The sequence below is a fragment of the Rhinatrema bivittatum genome, chromosome 8 (genome assembly GCF_901001135.1).
Source record: "Rhinatrema bivittatum chromosome 8, aRhiBiv1.1, whole genome shotgun sequence".
NCBI classification, from domain to species: Eukaryota; Metazoa; Chordata; class Amphibia; order Gymnophiona; family Rhinatrematidae; genus Rhinatrema; species Rhinatrema bivittatum.
Window position 1 is genome coordinate 66,691,138 of NC_042622.1, and position 16,400 is coordinate 66,707,537.

Here is a 16,400-nt window from a genome sequence, read left to right on the forward strand (position 1 = left end):
CTCTCAGTAAAAAAAAATATATATATTTCCTCAAATTTTCTCTGAGCCTCCTTCGCTCCAACTTCATACATATCATGACATCCTTGAAGTTTTGCTGTTTTTTTTTTAAAAGAAAATACCTGTAATATTGTACTAAAGCCTTTCATATGTCTGAAAATTTAAACAGTAACCACTGCCACCCCAGGACAAATCAATGTCTACAAAAATTAGAAGAGTCCCGTGTCTTTGCCAAAGCACAGAAGTAGATTTATAGTCTACAAAAGCCCTCACCCTCCTTCCTACATTGTTGTTACTTAAATATTAGTTTCAGTTCTAGGTCTCAACGATTCCTCCAAGATTCTTATTAAACCAAAAATTCGCATGTCTTCCTTCCACTGTTTCTGGCTCGCTGAACGTATCCACCTCCAGTCGAAACCACAGATCTGGTTGGGAAGGAGTTAAACTTCTGTTAGTTCGTTTTCCTCCTTCTTTTCCCTGGCCCCTCCCTTCCAAGCCAGCTATTCTCTTTCCAGGCAGCAGCAACAACTGTAGAGCCAGAGCCAGCCCTGCCCTGCCTGCGCCTATGCTTCTGTGAGGGCAGCAGACAGTGCGCATGCTCGGAGCTGCCAGCTTGCCTCTCCCTGGATGGTTTCTGGAGACGCCTCCTGTCCTTCAGTAGAGGAATGCAATGACCCGGCACGACGCGTGTGCGTGGACCCCCTTTTCACGTCTCTCTTCCCTTGCTCAGTCTCGATTTCCCCTTGTAAAAAGGAAACGGTAGAGCCACATGGCCCTGCTGCTACTTCAGAGGATGAGAGATCCAGTAGGGGGGTGTCAGGGGGGATTCGTCTCTTACCAGAAATTTCGTAACAGTTATATTTATCTTCGGCCAGGAAAGCAGCTGAACACTGGCACCAGATTTTCCTAACTACAATAATATATGTATATATATTTCAGAAGTTTCCTTAGCTCCTTCCCCCCTCCCATGCTTCAGAAGTGAATACTGGTGTTTGGGGAGAAGAGGCCGTGCTGTAATTCTGATGCGATAGAACTGAGATGGTGAGCCTGTAGGGTTAATCATATTCTCCCGGAAAGGAAAAGTCCCTGAGGAGGCCCCGCCATTGATGTGTAACTGGCAGGAATCTTGGATAATGCAGCAAAACTAAAGCTGCCCGGAGACTTCGGCTCCAGAACTCAAACTGTTGCAGATAATGTATTCTTGCGCCAGGTTATTCCATTTAGAGGGTTTGGCCACCATATTATCATCATTCGTTTCGGCGTGCTGGAAAGGTATTGCAGTAAAATTAATCTTTTGCACATTATCCGTTTAAGAGGGCTGGGCGGTGCCTGATCTGGACAGGAGCCGCTGCACATTTCAGAGCTCTTTCTCTTTCAGTAACCAGTATTTCTCTGGCTCGAGTTTGTTTTTTGCTTCTGTTTTCTTTTTAATTCTTTTTCATTTTCTCTGCACAGTCAGCCGTTCCAAATTTTAGCAGGGTAAGAGCTGTATTCCTTTAAGAGGGTTCCCTATCTTTCGAGGTGCGATGTTCGTGTAAAATGTAAACAGGAGGGCTTGCAGATGCGATGTTTGTATCGTATAGATAGAATGTTAGTGCAGCCTGAATCTCTGCTGCCTGCATTACCTTAGCAAACATTAACATTGGATTGCTGATGCCATTATACCAAGAATATCCAACTGTGTGTCACCACCCAGGTCTCACTTGCTAAATCTGACACGATCGCAGCAATCCTGCAGTCTCACACAATTTCCAAAACAAATATCCAGTCCTTTTTACAGTGCTATAGCAGGAGAGGGATATGAGCAACCAAGCTAAGGCTAATAAGGTTCTCCTACTAGCTCAGCTATGGCTTCTTTCTTTTAGCTCAATGGTGGAATCCATGGTTCAGTGCAAAGAAATTGCAGATTCTAATCCCCATGGTCTCTGGTTAGAGAATAGGCCCTGGCATTGTGGAGTGAATCCTTCAGAAGCATGGATAGCTCCAGCATGAAATAATTCACTTTCAAAACCTGTTGGACAAACAATGCAAGCTCCGTTTAAAACTATAAATGCTAAATGTTTGGATAAACTGTGCCAGTGAATGGACCTCGGAGGTGGAAAGTTATGGGGCTAGTGTACCCCTAAAATGTAACAAATGATATTGCCTAATTGTTGTTCATGTATTAAAGTGCACTTTATTATTAGCCCTTGCAGCCACTGTGCCAAAATGCTAGTAAAATACTGAGACTAATAAAAACAATGAGGTCCATATTCAGACACAGTCCAGATTGCAAATTTAGCGGGATAAACTTATCTGGCTAACTGGAAGTATACTCGGTAGTGCAGCCGCTCTATTAAATATAGCCGGCTATCTTAAAGTTAGCTGGCTCACTATACCTGGTTAACCTTAGGGATAGCTCTTTGGCCTGACCAGACTTAACCGGCAAACTCAACTCCTCCCAGTTACACTTCCAAACACCCTTAACTTATCCAGCTAAATCCTAGCTCCCTAACTTATTAGCAGGCTAGAATTTAGCCAGATATGTGCCCAAATAGACATATAGCTGGCTAGCTTCTGAGTTAGCTGGCTAAATGCTTTTGAGTATGGCCCTCGGTATTTGCAGTTATTGAACATTAGCGTGCCTGTGGGTGGGGTGGGGTGGGGTGGAGTGGGGCAAGTAGCTCCAGCACACAAGTTTTATTCTACAGAATAATTTTTTTAATGTAGCTGCAGGAGAATGTTTTAAATGCTTTTTTTTTGAAAATGTGTTCATCTGGAAAGTCAGGTGCCCCTTTTCAAATGGACTCCTGAGGCACAATCGGATCAAAGGTCACAGAGAGTGGGCGAGTTGGATTTAGGACTGAGGCACAGGGAGGGAATGACTGGCCCAGGGACACACAGATGCAATAAGGTGCACCCAACATAATGGACAGTTTTATTGGCCGCTTGGGCACGTGTTTCGGGCACACAATAATAGCGTCCCATGCAGCAAGGAGATTAGAGTGAGTAAAATGCATGCCCTAAAAACCATGTGCCGGGGAGCGCCCATTGCATTTAAATTCCATGTAAATGAAGACATTAGCTGTTACTGCCCGATACAGGAAAGTGTGCCCAAAGGCTGGGCACTCAAAGCACATTTTTGTACACCGGCACATTAACTCCAGCTCTGGAGTAAAGTTTACTCGTAGTCAAGGGCTCATGAGAAACATAAAAAGTTTGATCTTCTGGGTTGCAATAAACCTGCCCCTTGTAGGGTAGGGTTGTTTAGAGAGATTAGTATAAGATGTAGTTCCCTGTACGTACCTGGATCAGTCCAGACAGTGGGTTATGTCCCCAATCCAGCAGATGGAGTCAGCACAAGCTTTGAGGGGGCGTATCCATATATACTACTACCCCCTCTGCAGGACTTCAGTATCTTCTGACTCCAGCAGATGCGAGTAGGGGAATCAGGCTTCCCCTCCTTTTCCTTTTTCTTCACTTTCTTGCTTGATTATGGCTTGTTGTTGTCTTTTTCTGTGGATCAAGTTTGTATCAAGTTTGTATTAAGTTAAAAAAAAAAAAAAAAAAAAAAGGCAGAGTTCTTTCAACTTCTGGGGAGTGGCTTCTCTTCCTTGTCTCTTCTCTGCGGCCTTGCTGTTTATTTCTCGTTGCAGCCAGGGGTAAGTTTGTTTTTCCTTTGTAGTTTTTTCCTTCACAGCTCAGCCCCCGGTGCCCGCGAAAGCCGGTGGAGCCGGCCTCTTCGCTTTTACTCCCTCACCCGTGGCCATTTTACAGCTCCTCATGGGCTGCTGAGCCATTTAGGGAAAGATGTCTGGGGCGGGTCGTGTGGCCGGGAAGGCCCCCCCGCGGCACCCTCCTCTATTTTCGGACAGCGGGCAGTGCGGGCCGACCGGGCCCCCCCGCAGCGGCGCTTTTGTGCGCGTGGCCCCCCCCCCCCGTGGCTTTTTCTTTTCTCCTACAGCGATCCCGATGCCGCGGCCGTCCCGCTGTGCGGCCTGCGGAGACCCGGGGTCCCGGATTTCCCGGGAGGGCATCTGTGCACGATGCCTTCCCGGGGGGGAAGGTACCTCACAGTCCCTGACTGATTTCTCTTTTTTGCCCGGGCGGCGCGGGCCGGCCACTCCGCCATTTTTGGCGGGAACGGCGGCCATTTTACATTCTGAGCGCCCTGAGGCGCAGGCCACGAGGGAGAACGGATCCCTGGAGGACTCTACCAGCGGGGGTGTTCCCCCGATTTTGGTGCAGGAACCAAGCACCCAGAGCCAGGGAGCAGGAACCACGCCGCCCCCGAAGCGCATCCGAGCAGGCCGGGGTTCTCTCCGGAGTTTATCCTGCTCATGCATACCGCTTATCTGCAGGGGCTGGAAGCACCTGTGGGACCCCCCCTCCTAAGATCCCTTGGATGTCGCCCTCGACGCCGGCCCCCCCCGACCCTCCGGGAGTGGGGGCCTCCCGCCTTCCTACCCGGGTCCGATCCACGCCCGCGGCAGTGGGGGCGGTGCCAGACCCAGCGGGACATGGACTTGACCTCCCGGACGGGGGACAAGGGGACGGTACGCAGGAGGGGGATGATCCGCGTACCCTACGCCTCTTCCAGAGGGAAGAGCTGGACGACCTCATCCCGCAGATCATCCAAGAATTAGATTTCGACCCGCCACCAGACCCGCCTGCCTCAGTAGCTCCCGCTGTCGTCACTTCTTCAAGGAAGGGAGATCCTGTCCTGGCGGCACTCCGGCCGAGGGCTCGGGTTTTTCCCATTCATGACTCGTTTTTACAACTTCTCACCAGGGAATGGGACACCCCGGAGGCCTCCCTGAAGAGCAGCCGGGCTATGGAAAAGCTGTACCCGCTCCCCAAAGATTTTCTGGACCTCATCAAGGTCCCAAAGGTGGACTCCGCAGTGTCGGCGGTCACGAAGAGGACGACTATCCCAGTGACGGGAGGTGCGGCATTGCGGGACACACAGGATCGTAAGTTGGAAGTTTTCCTTAAGCGGGTTTTCGAGGTCTCCGCTCTGGGTATGCGGGCGGTGATGTGCAGTTCGCTTGCCCAGCGGGCTAGTCTCCTTTGGGTGCAACAACTCCTCACTTCTCAGAACCTGCCGTCCGATGAGGCTGCCCAGGCAGATCGGCTAGAAGCCACAGTGGCGTATGGGGCGGACGCCTCGTACGACCTTTTTCGGGTCCTCGCAAGATCCATGGTTTCGGTAGTGGCAGCACGACGACTACTGTGGCTACGCAATTGGGCGGCTGATACGTCCTCTAAGTCGAGTCTGGGCTCTCTTCCCTTCAGGGGCAAGTTCCTCTTCGGGGAGGATTTGGACCAGATCATCAAGTCCCTGGGGGAGAACGCTGTTCATCGGCTGCCGGAGGATAGGTTTCGACCATCCAGAGCATTTTCTTCTTCTCGGACCAGAGCCAGAGCGCAACGGCGCTACAGGGGATACAGACAGGCGGGCTCCCGGTCATCCGCCCCCAGGTCTCAGCCCTGGTCGCGCTCCTTTCGCGGGCGTCGGTGCGCACGCACTACTCCCGGAACCGGGAACCCCTATACCAAGTCTTCACAATGATGCCAGTCTCGCCCACTCCCCTGGACCGACTAACGTATTTCTACGCGGAGTGGGCACGGATCACCTCGGACCAGTGGGTCCTGGATACCATAAAACACGGCTACGCATTGGAATTTGTCCGCCCCCCGCAGGGAAGGTTCATCTTTTCCCCCTGTGGCTCGGACCTCAAGAGAGGAGCGGTGCAGCTGACTCTGGACAGACTCCGGGAGATAGGCACTATTGTGCCCGTGCCCTTCGGAGAGGTGGGCTCGGGCCACTATTCCATCTATTTCGTCGTACCAAAGAAGGACGGTTCCTTCCGGCCTATCCTAGACCTCAAGGAAGTCAACAAATCCCTTCGAGTCATTCGGTTCCGCATGGAAACGCTCCGGTCAGTGATTGCGGCGGTGCATCGGGGGGAGTTCCTCGCCTCCCTGGACTTAACGGAGGCCTACCTGCACATTCCCATCCGCCCGGACCACCACCGTTTCCTTCGTTTCAAAATTCTGGACCAGCATTTTCAGTTCACGGCTCTCCCGTTCGGATTGGCGACGGCGCCGCGCACCTTCACCAAGATCATGGTAGTCGTGGCAGCAGCTCTCCGGAAGGAGGGCATCCTAGTTCATCCTTATCTGGACGATTGGCTCCTCCGGGCGAAGTCATTCGATCATGGACGCTCAGCGGTGACTCGAGTTGTACGGTTTCTACATTCCCTGGGATGGGTAGTGAACTTCTCCAAGAGCTCCCTCATGCCCTCGCAACGCTGGGGTTTTTTTGGGGGGCGACCTTCGACACCCTACTGGGCAAAGTTTTTCTGCGCCAGGACAAAGCTCAATCCTTGCGGGATCACACACGACGGTTCTCTGCGTTACCAGAGCCCACCTCCTGGGTCTACCTGCAACTCCTGGGAGCGATGGGGTCCACCATCGACCTTGTACCTTGGGCTTTCGCGCACCTCAGGACCTTACAGTGGGCGCTCCTCTCCCATTGGAAACCAGTATCGCAGGACTACCAGATGATTCTCCCGCTCCCGCAGAATGCCAGGGACAGTCTGGGCTGGTGGTTGGATCCGCCGAACCTGGCCCGTGGCGTGTTCCTCGATCTGCCAAATTGGGTGGTGGTGACCACCGATGCCAGTCTAGCAGGCTGGGGTGCAGTCTGCTATCGAAGCGCCACGCAGGGGACGTGGTCCACGGTGGAGGCAAAGTGGTCAATCAACCGTCTGGAAACCAGAGCGGTCTGGCTAGCTCTGCAACATTTCCTCCCGCTTCTTCGGAACCGGGAAGTCAGAATCCTATCGGACAATGCTACCACCGTGGCCTACATCAACCGACAAGGAGGCACGCGCAGCCCGCAGTGTCATCTCGTCCGGCTAGCGGCCTCGCACATCGCCGGTGTGGACAACGTCCAGGCGGACTTCCTCAGTCGTCAACTGCTGGACCCCGGAGAGTGGTCTCTCTCCGACAAAGCGATGCAACTTCTCGTCCATCGGTGGGGGGCCCCCCACTTGGATCTGATGGAGTCCGCTCTCAACGCCAAGGCTCCACGCTTCTTCAGTCGCCGGAGAGAGCACGGCGCGGAGGCAGTGGATGCCCTGGTCCTCCCGTGGCCGCCACATCTTCTGCTCTACGCTTTTCCACCATGGCCCCTCATGGGCAGGATGCTCCGCAGAATAGAAAGCCATCAGGGGACCGTGGTTTTCGTCACCCCAGAATGGCCCAGGCGACCCTGGTTTGCGGACCTGCTACAGCTGGTGATCGACGGGCCAATCAGGCTGGGGCACCTCCCCCAGCTCCTACATCAGGGCCCGGTATTTTTCGAGCAGGCAGAACTCTTCTGTCTTGCGGCCTGGCTTTTGAGAGGCGCCGCCTCCGGCGTTGGAGCTACCCGGAGGCGGTAGTATCCATGCTATTGCGGGCACGAAAGACATCGACGTCGGCGGCCTGTGTTCGAGCTGTGGTGTACCAGCCAGGCCACGAGACCCGCTAAGGCTTCTGTACCTCAGATCCTTCAGTTTCTACAGGCGGGGGTGGAAAAAGGGCTCGCCTATAATTCACTACGGGTTCAGGTGGCAGCCCTTGGTTCGCTGTTGAGCGATGGGGGCTCTCTTCTACAGTATCCTGACATTGCTCGTTTTCTCAAGGGTGTCAAGCATATGCGTCCTCCGTTACAGGACCCTTGTCCCTCCTGGAGTCTTAACCTTGTGCTTCGCTCCCTGTCGGGACCACCGTTCGAGCCGCTGCACAGCGCAACGATAAAGGATCTCACTCTCAAGACTGTATTTCTTGTGGCCATCTGTTCCGCTCGACGCATCTCGGAGCTGCAGGCTCTGTCGTGTAGAGAGCCCTATCTCAGTTTCTCCGACTCTGGAGTTTCGCTTCGCACCGTTCCCTCCTTCCTTCCGAAGGTGGTTTCTGCATTCCATGTGAACCAGACGGTGGAGTTGCCGTCCTTCTCTTCTTCAGAGCCGAAGTCTCTCCGTCTCTTGAATGTCATGCGCACTCTGCGCCTCTATCTGGAGGCTACAAATGAGTTCCGGACCTCTGACCATCTCTTCGTACTCTGGGCCGGTCCTAAGAAGGGGTCTCAGGCCTCGAAGACTACCATTGCCAGATGGCTGAAGGCTGGCATTGCTGCTTCCTACATTGGGGCGGGATGGACTCCCCCACCTGGAATCGTAGCGCATTCTACAAGTTCTCAGGCGGCTTCCTGGGCGGAGGTTCGCTCGGTATCCTCGCAGGAAATTTGTAGGGCAGCCACCTGGAAATCGTTACACACGTTCTCGAGGCACTATTGTCTGCACCTCGCCTCTTCGGTCTCTGGACACCTTGGCGAGCAGGTTCTCCGAGCAGGCCTAGCAGGACCCCACCCGATTTAGGGAAGCTTTGGTACATCCCACTGTCTGGACTGATCCAGGTACGTACAGGGAAAAGAAAATTATTACTTACCTGCTAATTTTCGTTCCTGTAGTACCATGGATCAGTCCAGACGCCCACCACGTTTTGGGTTCTTGATCCTGCTCAGCTCTGCGCTACTTCTTGCTCGCAGTGTTCTGTGTCTTCACAGTCGTTTCTTTTCGCTGTTTTTCACAGCTCCCTACAAGTTGGTAGGATGTTTGCAGTTACTTGTTACGGTTACAATTGTTTTCATTATCTGTTTCCACAAACTTGATCCTTCGGGGGTTTCTACTCTGGCTTTGATATACTCGATACTGAAGTCCTGCAGAGGGGGTAGTAGTATATATGGATACGCCCCCTCAAAGCTTGTGCTGACTCCATCTGCTGGATTGGGGACATAACCCACTGTCTGGACTGATCCATGGTACTACAGGAACGAAAATTAGCAGGTAAGTAATAATTTTCTTTTATTTGAGTTTAGATTAAAAAAAAAAATGTATGTAGGGAGTAGTGGATCGGAGCTACAGGACACTTTAAAATATCGTGGGTGATTCCTTTTCGATGGTAAAGTACATGCATTGCAGATTTCCTTAATTTCATGTTAACGATGCACTTTTGCTAGGAACGCACAATTTAGATGTCCGTGCGTCCAATGCAATAAACGTTTGAGTGCCGGAAACACACATCCCTCCTTAAAGCGCCCTTTTTGTCCATCGCTCCACTTTCTTTCTCATTTAAATATTGCATCGGGCGCACGGGGGATGTATTTTGCATGTCTTATTGCATCGACCTCAGAGTCATTAGCAAGATGGGAGTCATAAAGTCACACCCCAAAACTTCAGGCTCACAGACCAGTGCTTTAGCTATTAAACCACACTTCTGTCAACGTGGGACAGTATTTTGCATATCTTCTCTCCTATGGTTTAAATGGCTGCCGTACTGATAATGACATGTACAAACTTATATTAACAGTGCCTTCTACTTGCAGAAGGAGCAAGCTCAGCGGGGAGCGAGGGGGCGGGTTGAGGTCCATAACTAATATGCAGTATGAGAAAAGAACCAGTAGCAACTGCTTATGCTAAAGTGATGTATTAAAATGTTACCATCAGTTAACAGAGAGCTATGGATATCGCCAGAAGGCTCTTGGGTTCCCATTACCCTCCTCTTCTCTTTGTCATGGCTCTGTTTGACCTCTAGCTGGATGCTTTTAAAATAAGCCCCTAGCTACTGATTGGAAGTTAGCAAGACAAAAAGAGAATAGTGGAGAGTGAGGAGCCAGTATCTATTTCTAAGCAAGCAGATAACTGGAAGGAAACAGCTCCCCGTAACAGTCCCTGTGGTTCTTCTCCTTTACTGCATGAAAGGTTGCCCTGTAACTTAAGAGCTTCCCAGACCTGTTCTGGTGACCCCACTGCTGGTCAGGTTTTCAAGATAACCACAGTGAATATGCATGTGAATATCTCGTTTTCTCCTAAGCACTTTAAATTCTGGATTCTCTGTGCCTTTTCCTTTCTTTGCTGTTAATATTGTACCTTACTTCAGAGATGACTTACTACGTGCTTTATTTTCAGAAACGAACTGCACATGAATGTTTTGAAATGTATGCACTTCGATGTATACCCAACAGTGGTAGCACACTTTGAGCTCTTGTTGGTTGGGAACGCGTGAAACATCAAATGATGATATGCATATTCATTGTAGATATCCTGAAAACCCAATTGACTGTGGGTTCACCAGGATGGGTTTGGGAAGCCCTCTTCTAACCTGTGAACAAGTTTAAATTTGCCATAAGAAGGCAGCATGGCTGCTTAAAATACTGCTTTACCACATGTCTCAAACCATAAATTAACTTGCCTGTTTTGTTGGCATGAATTCTCCCTCTCTGGGTCTCATTTCTTAGCTTTTTATTTCTTTTTTTTTTGGGCCAAAGATACAGTACCTTGGAAGAAGGAAAGATTGAATCACCCATACTGGGATTTAAACTTGTGAACTCCTGATTTTATACAGATGTTACTGGCAAACTACTTAGGCATCAAAGATATCCCTCCACCCATGGAGTAATCCTGAAGTACAAAAGGTATCTTCTGAAACCAAGGGCTCATTGCATTTCCCCATGATGGAGCCCATATCAGAGCTTCTGCCCTCCAAAAGAAAGATGAGACGTGATCCAACACTGGCTGAGAAAGTGAGGATTCTGGAACTGCTGCAGGAGCCCAATGCATCACAGTCATCTGTGGCCCGAAAAATAGGCCTGTCGCAGTCCACCATCAGCCGGGTGGTAAAGAAAAGAGAAGAGATCATGGATCGCTGGAACCATAATGAGAACCCAAGTCGAAAGCGGAACAGGCCTTACAAAAACGCCCGGGTTGATGAGGCTCTGCTACATTGGTTTCTCTTTGCTAAGGCCAACAAGATGCCTATTTCAGGGTCTATCTTGATGAAACAAGCAGAGGTTATTGCCAAAGAGATCGGATGCTTGGGGTTCAAGCCCTCCAACGGGTGGCTGTGGAGATGGAAGGAAAGGTACCGCCTTTTTTTCAGGGGTTCCACAGAGAGACCTGGTCTTTTGCCCCAGGAGAAAAGATACAGCAATTTTAACCCTGGCCTTGGTCATCAAAGCATCAGAGTCCTTCTGCATGCTCCTCAAACAGTAAGGGTGGAGCTGCCTGATAGAGCCATAGACAGAAGCCTTCAGTGTGGAGAGACAGTGAGAGGAAAGCCCAGTTGCAGAGAAGAGACACAGGTGCCAATAAAATCAAAATCAACTCCTCAACAAATGCAAAGTGAAAATGGTCTTTTCTGCCATCCTGGGTTATTTCCAGGTTACAGTTCAAGCGACATCTTTGGTGCTAGGGAGATGATCCTCTTATTCAGAGCTGTTCCATACCAGGATGAAAAGAGTCAAATAGGACTAGGCTCTGCGGTGAAGCTGGATGAAAGAGTTTGCATTTGGTTTTGCTGCAACATGGAGGGGAGTGAGAAACTCAGATTGCTTGTGATCTCGAACCACTTGTCACTGGAGAAGCTTCAGAACAGTAAATCACCTTCAGCCCTAAGAACCAGTGAAAGTGGCTGTTTGACTAAGGAGCTGTTAACAGAGTGGCTTCTGGCCTGGGATGCCCAGCTGGGAAAAGTGCAGAGGAAAGTTGTTCTGGCTCTAGATGCCCACAACTTTGTGCCTAAAGTTAAGCTAAGGAACATCACATCATATATGTTATCACCAGACAGGAATGTGTCATACCAACCTTTCGGATGGGAGATTGTCAGTGAGTTTAGAGCTTTTTATAGGTATTTATTCCTAGAGAAGCTTCTAGAAGGGGTAAATCTTAAAGGCAACAATAAATTACTTCTCTGCAAGTTGGCATCTCAGATGTCCCTCCTAGATGCCAGTGATATCATAAACAAGGCCTGGCAGAAAGTGACGGATAACACTATTAGATATTGTTTCCAGAGATCAGGCTTGTTATGTATTGGAGATAACCCCACCTTACGTTATCTAGTGAAGGTCGAGCCTCCTGAGGATATGACCACTGAAGAGTTCAATGCATTCATAAGGCTGGAAGAGTGTGAACCTATGTCACAGCATCAGTGCTTATTGAATCCCACTTTGCCAGGCACTGGGGTTTGCAGGCGGGTAAAAGAGGAACATGAGACTGTAGAGGAAACCCAGGAATGGTTAGAAGCAAGTGAGGATTCAGGTAGTCAGATCCAAACATCTGCAGTAGGCTGGGTGACAGGTGAAGGATCTCCATGTACTACCCTTTTGGAACAAAGGGAGTACTTTAGAGGTTCATCAGAACTTGCTAACACTGGTAGCCTTGGGCGGGAGAAAAATAATGAAAGGATACCCAACATGGCGGTGAAAGAAGAGAGGGATGGTCAGGGTGAGCCCAGGAAGGTCCAAGAGCTCAGAGAAGCTTGTAACATTATTAGACAGCACTTAGTCACCCATGGGCAAGACATGAATGCTTTCCGAGTTCTGGAACAGCAGCTGGAGGCATGGATAGCCCTACAGAATGACAGCATGAATTCTTGAATGTACATAGTTTAGTTCCAAAAAAGACATTAACCCATAGAGTTCAACTTTCTCAAACTATCCATTGTTGGGTAATTATTTATTTGTGATGACCCGGGGAGGGCAAAAAATACCAGCAGAACTTTCTTCTTAACCACACTTACAGTCACTGGTGCAAATTCCTATATCAACACCTATGAAAAGTTATCAAAATGTAACCTGCCAGATTTAAAGGAATTTTGATAGATGTGCTTTAAGAAATATTCTTTTAGTTGCTAATGACGTTAAAACGAATCAGGATGTATGGACAGCAGAATCATCAGAGGGCATCCAGATGAACATAACAGACAAATGTTTTTCTTTCTATTGCTATGCTCTCACTGTGGTGACCAGCTGACTCCATTTTGGCAGGGCAGGCAGATGCAGTCCTGGTTCAGCCCCACTGTGTGTGTAAAATCGTAATTCTAATCGCCTTGGGGAAGGTGAGCAATATTCAAACTTTTTGCATTGGGACAGAGGCCATGGGTACTTTTTAATCTGCAGATTTGGTACCAGTTTTCAGAGTGAAAGTGCATGCGTCTTTATGCTTTGAAGCTTGCTGCACATACATAGTACATGCGGACTCTGGGACCTGCTTTGTCTGCAGATAGAGTTTTGCTGGAAACTTCAGGTGTGTAGGGTTGAAAATGAAATCTGTGTGCGCACTTCGCCTGACCTAAACATGCCCCTGGGAGTGTCTCCTCTCATTGTGGCTAAACGTAGGCGTGCCATGGAAGAGCACTTGGGGTTATAGCCATGTTGAGGGTGAGCAGTTTCCAGACAGCCAGTAAATGTGGGCAAAATGCTTACTAGCTGCATGAATTGCTTTGACAATTGGCTTCCTCATAGATAATATATGATGTCTGCGTGTTGGTCGATTTGCCCATCAGAATCAAAAACACGAATCTGCACTGCCTTTTCAGGCCATTCGGTGCCTGATTCAGATTCCTTAGGCTCTCCTCGCGTTGCTCAACCCAGAATTGTCCCTTAGGACCTGGAAAACTAAGCTTTTGTCCCATACATACATAATGGAGAAAAGCATGTAGTAAACAGAGCCTTGAATTAAAGTCCCTAAATGATAGTTTTGGGTGGGACACCGAGAGGAGAGTCTAAGTCAAGCATTAAATGGCCCCAAAAGGCAATGCAGATATGTGTTTTTGATTGCCAGTGACAGAGGGTTAGGACCTGATTTACTTTTTCACTATTCCGTGGTATTGAGGAAAAAAGCCTTAGGAAATCAGACCCTAACACTTTTATCAGTCATTCTCAAAAAAGCCTATTTGTGCTGCTTAAGAGAGCGTACAGGCCTACGGGATGGAGGAGGTGGGGCAGGTAAGACGTTTTTAAACTAAACAAATAAATGTGAATACCTGCCTTTTTTGTCCATCATTTTGGATGTGGCCCTTCTATTACTTTCATAATAAGAATAGGACCACAGGTTCATGCAGGATGGGATCTGCGTATCCTGGCAGAGCAGAGCAGCACCAGCTGATCACTCTAGTTATTGCCCTAAGTATTCCTAATCAGAGGGTCAACACATCTGAGACATATGTGGGTAAAGTGACTTAGCAAAGGTCACACAGAGTGCCACTGCTAGTGCTGGGATTTGAATATGTATCTCAGGAGTTACCCATGTTTTAAGCCCATCTTGCATATAGGTTATTACTATAGCAAGCTGCTATAATGAATAATAGGATGCTGCTTCAGAATGTGCTTCTGTAGGATGACCATGATGTGCCACTGTAAAATCCACAGTGTTATCGGCTTCAAGATGATGGACCTCTGCAGACATCTTTCCTTCTTGTCGTGGATTTCAGTGCCTGCCACGCTGCAGCAGATCATGCTATTCTGAAATAACCTGCTGCCACAGAGTCCAGGAACTCTGTCCAGGTAGCCCTGCCCAAACTGAGGAGGTGGTGCATGAGCGAGAAACAGAATCTTCCACACCAGCATTCAGCATGAACTTGGGGGGTCATCAGTCTGGTCCTGGTCCTTAACATGCTGGTGGTTTTCTGACTTCTGTATGTAACCTGATCGAGATCTGAACTTTGTAAACATTTCTTTTTGCTTGCTTGTTTTGCTCTGTATCAGTATATTCTAAACACTCCTTACCTTGCATCAAGAGCTTTAAATAAACCCTTATTTAGTCAGTCTGATTTTACAGCAGTTGCAGATTTTGTGATGCTCACAATTTCCAGGCCAAATAATTATTATTAGATATTTGTATAGCACTACCAGGGATACATAGCACCGAACCGAAGCACATAAGAGACAGTCCCCACTGCTTGGAGTTTATAATCTAGTCAAAACAGGCCAAAAAAAACCCCCAAAGAGGCTTTGAATGAAAGCAATGAAGCCATGATTAGGTGGTGATAGGTGGGTTTAACTGAGGAAAGGTAATTTCAATTGGTTAAAACTGCAAAGAGTGAGGACTCTTAAGAGCCTGCAGTATATAAGAAAATCAGGCAGTGGGACTCATGACAAAAAAATAAAGAGATGCTATACTTTGACACCCCAGACTGCCACCTAGAACGATCAGGACTTTAAACTAGTATAAACCATTTCTCTGCCATCCTAAACAAAATCCACTGAAAAAGAAAATATTAGGGGAAGATACTGTAAAATCAGGAAATGACACACCTATTGTCATGACACCAAGAACAGTGATTTCCTTACCTAAAAACCCAGGGTGGTTTTTAAGCAGATAGACTTCTATAGCCATCCCAGCCACCACTGAATTTATGCAAGCCAAGTTTCACAGGAGGCCACACAGGTCCCGAGCAGAAGGCCATTAACCCATCAAAGGTTGCAGAGCTAGCCACGTTTCACGGAAAGTTTAAAGTTGGGGGGTGCTGGTCTAATTACCACTTCCTTCCAAAAAAGGAAGTGGAGAAGTAAGTAGCCTAGTGATTGGAGCAGCAGGGAAACCAGCCTTCAAAGCCTTGCAACCATGGGTGAGTCACTTTGTCTCAGGGTCAAATTTAGATAATAAGCACCACTGGGGATAAGGAAATACCTACACTACCTGAATATAATCTGCTTTGATGTGCCAAAAAGCTGAAAATAAATACATTTTTAAAAAGTTAGAGCCCTAAATTCATGGTTATGTTTGCATCCTAACAACCCTCCGACATCACTAGTAATGGGGATGTTTTGAATTTTTAGAATGAAAAGTCTTACAGACTGCGGAATACCATGCACTTCATTAGAACTCCTAATTTAATGTTAAATGGGATAAACTTATTTTTGATTTCTAGTGCACATAGTTAGGACAAACTACATCAGCACTGATTTGCCACTGTAAGTTAAGTGTACCCTGCAATGACAACACTGAAATGGAGTTGAACTATTATTCTGTTACCATTCTTGCACAAATGTATCCGAGAATGCTTCAGAATCATATGCAGCATAGCAAAAAGCACAATGCATTCCTATGGTTTAACAGTTCTGGATAAGAAGGAATAAACAAAGGCAGGGGAGGAGAGATGAATCTTGAGGCGCAGGCTATGAGAAGAGGAGCGCCTTGGCGGGGTGAACAGAAACTTGTAACTGATTCCACACAAGGGGTGCAGCACACAGATGCACAACTGAGGACAGAGTAGGTTCTAGTACAGAGCGAGGAATCAGGTAAGAAGAACAGAGGAAGGATGATTGTCGCCTGAGGGCAAAGGATCTCATGAGATTGGCCGGTGCCAGTTTGCATGGTGGAGTCAACCAAGCAGGAGGCCTCTGCTGCCCTCTTCAGCTTCTACATTGCTGCCAAGGAAATGGGGCGGGAGGGGGTGTCCAGGCAAATTTTGCCCAGCACAAGGAGGCCTTGCTTGATTGTCATCAGGGATGGAGTCACACAGCCTTGGGGAAGAGGACTTTACTGTGCTCTTGGAGGAGACACTATGGCCTACAGAGGGCCTTGTGTTAGCCC

At 48.5% G+C, this 16,400-nt stretch overlaps 1 protein-coding gene across 2 annotated transcripts; it reads left to right on the forward strand.

Moving 5' to 3' along the window:
• Nucleotides 1–453: 453 nt before the first annotated feature.
• LOC115097670 (tigger transposable element-derived protein 3-like) lies at nt 454–14,644 on the forward strand. Of its 2 annotated transcripts, none has more exons than XM_029613616.1 (2): nt 454–1,038; nt 10,355–14,644. In XM_029613616.1, the coding sequence occupies exon 2, from the start codon at nt 10,538–10,540 to the stop codon at nt 12,458–12,460; it is 1,923 nt and encodes a 640-aa protein (XP_029469476.1). In that variant the 5' UTR covers nt 454–1,038; nt 10,355–10,537; the 3' UTR covers nt 12,461–14,644. The 2 variants fall into 2 exon arrangements, with proteins under 2 accessions (XP_029469476.1, XP_029469475.1); XM_029613615.1 differs by lacking the exon at nt 454–1,038 and adding an exon at nt 1,046–1,269.
• The last annotated feature ends 1,756 nt before the right edge of the window (nt 14,645–16,400 follow it).